The sequence below is a fragment of the Apium graveolens genome, unplaced genomic scaffold (genome assembly GCF_009905375.1).
Source record: "Apium graveolens cultivar Ventura unplaced genomic scaffold, ASM990537v1 ctg4522, whole genome shotgun sequence".
Lineage (NCBI taxonomy): Eukaryota > Viridiplantae > Streptophyta > Magnoliopsida > Apiales > Apiaceae > Apium > Apium graveolens.
Genome location: NW_027418580.1, coordinates 112,025 through 116,071, shown reverse-complemented (window position 1 = coordinate 116,071; position 4,047 = coordinate 112,025). Strand labels below are relative to the sequence as shown.

Sequence of the window (4,047 nt, the reverse complement as noted above, 5' to 3'; positions counted from 1 at the left end):
AAAAAATAACCAATTAACCAATATAAGAATGAATATGCATATTGAATATATACCACAAAGCGTACTGAAATATTCTTTTTATCTTCAATTACGGATTGTAATAAAATAATCGATTCATCTAGCATCTGTACATCACCATAATGCAACTTTGTTAATAGATTTTGTGTGTTTCCTTTCTCCACAGATTTCCTTATAATTGGGACAGCCTTCCTCTTCCTGATTTAAACATTCCAATCTATGCCAAACCAAGAAAGATAAAGAAAAGAGCAGTCAAGATGGTCAAGTCTGTCAAACTTCAATTCAAGTCAGTGACCAAACCCAAACCCATTATCAACAAGGGAGATCAACTGTTCATTTGTCACATTAAAGAATTCTCAGACATAAATCTTTATCTGGATGAGCTAGAAAAAGTTAGAGTTATTGATGCTTACAAACATCTTCCAGAAAGATTAGACTTTAGTACAAGGGTGGAAGAGAGATGACTTGGCCACTTCACAGAATTCTCAATGAAGGTTATTCTGTTTTGGTGAAAATTTTCTCCTCAGTAAAGAAGAATTTTGGATTCAACATTGTTGCCAAGAAAATGGTACTGAACACAATTGAGGAGATAATGAACAACAGAAGAAATCCAAATGCACTACCAAGAGTATTAACCATTCCTTTTACTGGAGATAGGGTGAATTTGAGGCCATATTGGATAATGGAGTTCAAGGATGAAAAATATATCAGAAGATTCTTTAAATTGGAAGATCAGCTAAAACTTTTTAGCAATGAAACTCTCAAGGAGATACAAGAAAAGCTGGATCAGTCAAATGAGGATGAATTTGAATTCTACAGGCAACTCCAACACCAGATTGAAGAAAACAATGTGAAATTGGGAAAGAAGTTCAGACAATCAAGGAAATAAGCTAAATTTGCTAAATCTAGAGGAGCACCTTGAAAATGACCTGTGAGATTTTCTACAAACCTTCCTCTTTGTGTTTGTCAAAAAATTGCAGCACTTGTTAATTCCATTTGTGGACAAAGACACCTATCACCATTAGAAGGTGAAGATGCACCTGCATCTACTCTCTCAAGATTAAGAATATGTGGACTGCATTGAGAAAGGCCCACATGTTCCTATGAGAGCTGCTATAGTAAATAAGCCATCCATCCAAAAGCCTAGAGCAGAATGGTCTGATCCAGATATTAAACAAGTTCATAAGGATAAGAAGGTCATGAACATTTTGTTTAATGGTGTTGATGGTAACATGTTTGATAAGATCATAAACTGTAAAACTGCTAAAGAGGTCTGGGATACTATTCAGGTCATATGTGATAGAACTGAGCAAGTAAGGGAAAATAAAATGCAACTCTTGATTCAGCAATATGAGCATTTTCATAGTGAAGAAAGTGAGCCACTCACTTACATTTTCAGTAGATTTCAAAAACTGCTGAATGCTAAGTTGCATGGAAGAGTCTATTAAACAAAGGACTCAAACCTCAAATTCCTCATATCTCTATCAAAGAAATGGAAATGTATGACAATCTTATTAAGAAACTCTCAAGATTAAAAGGAATTCACCTTGGATAGACTCTATAGGGATTCTAAAAAGTTTAACAACTAAAATTTGGAAAAAAATAATTTTAAATTTAATTTTACTTTAAAATAATTTTTGATAAGTGTGATTTTAGTATGATTCCTACTGTAAAATTACTCTAAACTCTATAATTAAAGTTCAATGATTTTTTAAATTAGAAAATTTAAAAAATCGTGCAACTTTGATTTAATTTTGGTAATTAAAATTTGTAATTATATATAATAAAAAATAAAATAAATTGATTTCTGGTTGATTTTTGATTGGAAATTAAAAAATCAATCTTTGATAATTTTAAAACTATTATCCTCCCAGTGATCAAAATTTAATCGATATAATTACACAATCTTTTATGAATTTTATAAATTAATCGATGAGATTGGGAATATTTAAAATATTTTTTTTTTAAAAAAAAAGAAGAAAAGAGAGATTCTTTATGAATTTTTTTTATTTAATAAAATAAATTCAATATAATTACTTGAATTTCGTTAATATAATGGATTCATATAATTATATTTCATCTGCGTCTACAATATATATAATATTTAAAATAAAAATAATAAAATAATAATTATTTTAACAAACATAAATGGTACTAGTTATTGGGTAGTAAAGTATAACGTGTGCATCTCTCTTTTAATATGTGATTAAAAATGCTTTAAAATATAAAAACAGTTGACGAGTGACTGAATATTGTTAAATTATGAGTCACTTATAGAGTAAAGTTGTATGGAGTTCACCTTATAAAGTCCATCTATATTGTGCAAATAAAATATCTTCTAAAACGTGTTATCTTGCAAAACATGTTTCACAAATATCATTACTTCAATAAAATCATGCAAATCTCATATATTTAAAAGTACAATATGTATATTCTGGAACATGAACATTTATTTTATGCAAAGTAAGCATGTTTTGTACAATAATATATTTTGCAACGTTCGACTTGTAAAATCTGTGCAATCTGCAAAATTTTCAATAAAATTGTGATATTTGTAGGATATCATTCAAAAATTGATACGTTTTGCAACAATTTAAGCTACATTTTGATGAAATAAACTGAACTATCAACTTATATATATATAGGTGTTTATATTAACAGAGAGAATAAAAGTAGAAAGTCTGATGTTTATAAAATGAGATACATAACAGAATAAATAAGCTTCCGACAATAGTGGTAGCTGAGACATAGAAAACACTCCTACACGTACTCTACTACTCCATTTATTTCTCCATGATCCTAAAAAGACTCTAACAGCTAAAGACTTAATCAAAACTACTACTGCACCTGCAATGCACGTCCACCAGCTATTTTCAAACATAATAAAAACATAAATAAAATATATATAAACAAGTTTAGATTAAATAAAACCAAGAATCTCCCCGTAATCTAAACTTCTGTGCACAAGTCTTTAACACCCAGAAGCCTGCGCATGCGTTCGAACTTCACTGTAACCAGAGCCTTTGTCAAGGTATCAGCTCGCTCCATATCTGTGCTCACGTGCTTGATGACTATTTTCCCACGGTCTACACATTCACGTATAAAGTGGTATCTAATGTCTATATGTTTGCTTCTCCCATAAAAAACAAGATTTTTTGCTAAGTCGATAGCAGATCTATTATCCAGATATAAAATCACGGGACCCACCTGACTTCCTGTTATCTGACTTAATAGTTTGTGCGACCAGATTCCTTGGCATGCAGCAGCAGTTGCAGCCATAAATTCCGCCTCGCAGGATGATAAAGCCACACACTTTTGCTTCTGCGACACCCACGTTATCAAGCTCTCGTTCAAGTAAAATACCACCCCACTAGTACTCTTCATGTCCTCAACGTGCCCAGCTAAGTCACTATCTAAGTATCCAGTTAAGATATTATTTTGGCTGACACTGGAATACACCAAACCATACTCCAGGGTACCTTTAACATATCTCATAATCCGTTTTACAGCATTAAGATATGTTACTGTAGATTTTTCCATAAAGCGACTAACTATACCCACTACATAAGCTATATCGGGTCGCATGTGTACAAGATAACGCAGACCTCCCATAATGCTTTTATAACGCGTAGCATCAACCAATTCGCCCTATATATCAGCTGTGAGTTGCTCTTTTGGCTCCATCGGGTATTTTGCCGGATTACATTCTAACATCCCGACCTTTTGTAGCACTTTCTTGGCGTAGGCAACTTGTTTGAGTTCGATATACCCCTTTCCTTGTTTCACCTCCATTACCAAGTAGTATGAAAGCTTCCCTAAATCACTCATCTCAAATTTTACATTCATCTCCTTCTTGAATTTTTCGATTTCAGTGATATTTGTACCTGTGACAAGGAGATCGTCGATATATACTCCTACTATCAGAACTTCATCACCCTCCCTTTTTGTGTACACCGCATGCTCGTACGGGCATCTGATAAAACCAAGCCCTTCAAGTGTCTTACTCAGCTTCTTGTACCATGCTCGTGG

At 32.6% G+C, this 4,047-nt stretch overlaps 1 protein-coding gene across 1 annotated transcript; it reads right to left on the bottom strand.

Annotated features, from left to right (window-relative positions):
- Window positions 1–2,967: 2,967 nt before the first annotated feature.
- LOC141702014 (secreted RxLR effector protein 161-like) lies at window positions 2,968–3,630 on the bottom strand. Its single transcript, XM_074505725.1, has one exon. The coding sequence runs from the start codon at window positions 3,628–3,630 to the stop codon at window positions 2,968–2,970; it is 663 nt and encodes a 220-aa protein (XP_074361826.1).
- Window positions 3,631–4,047: the final 417 nt, after the last annotated feature.

What these genes read in the sequence shown, in the direction of transcription:
- LOC141702014 (XM_074505725.1), bottom strand. Translation starts at nt 3,630, where the DNA reads ATGGGAGGTCTGCGTTATCTTGTACACATGCGACCCGATATAGCTTAT.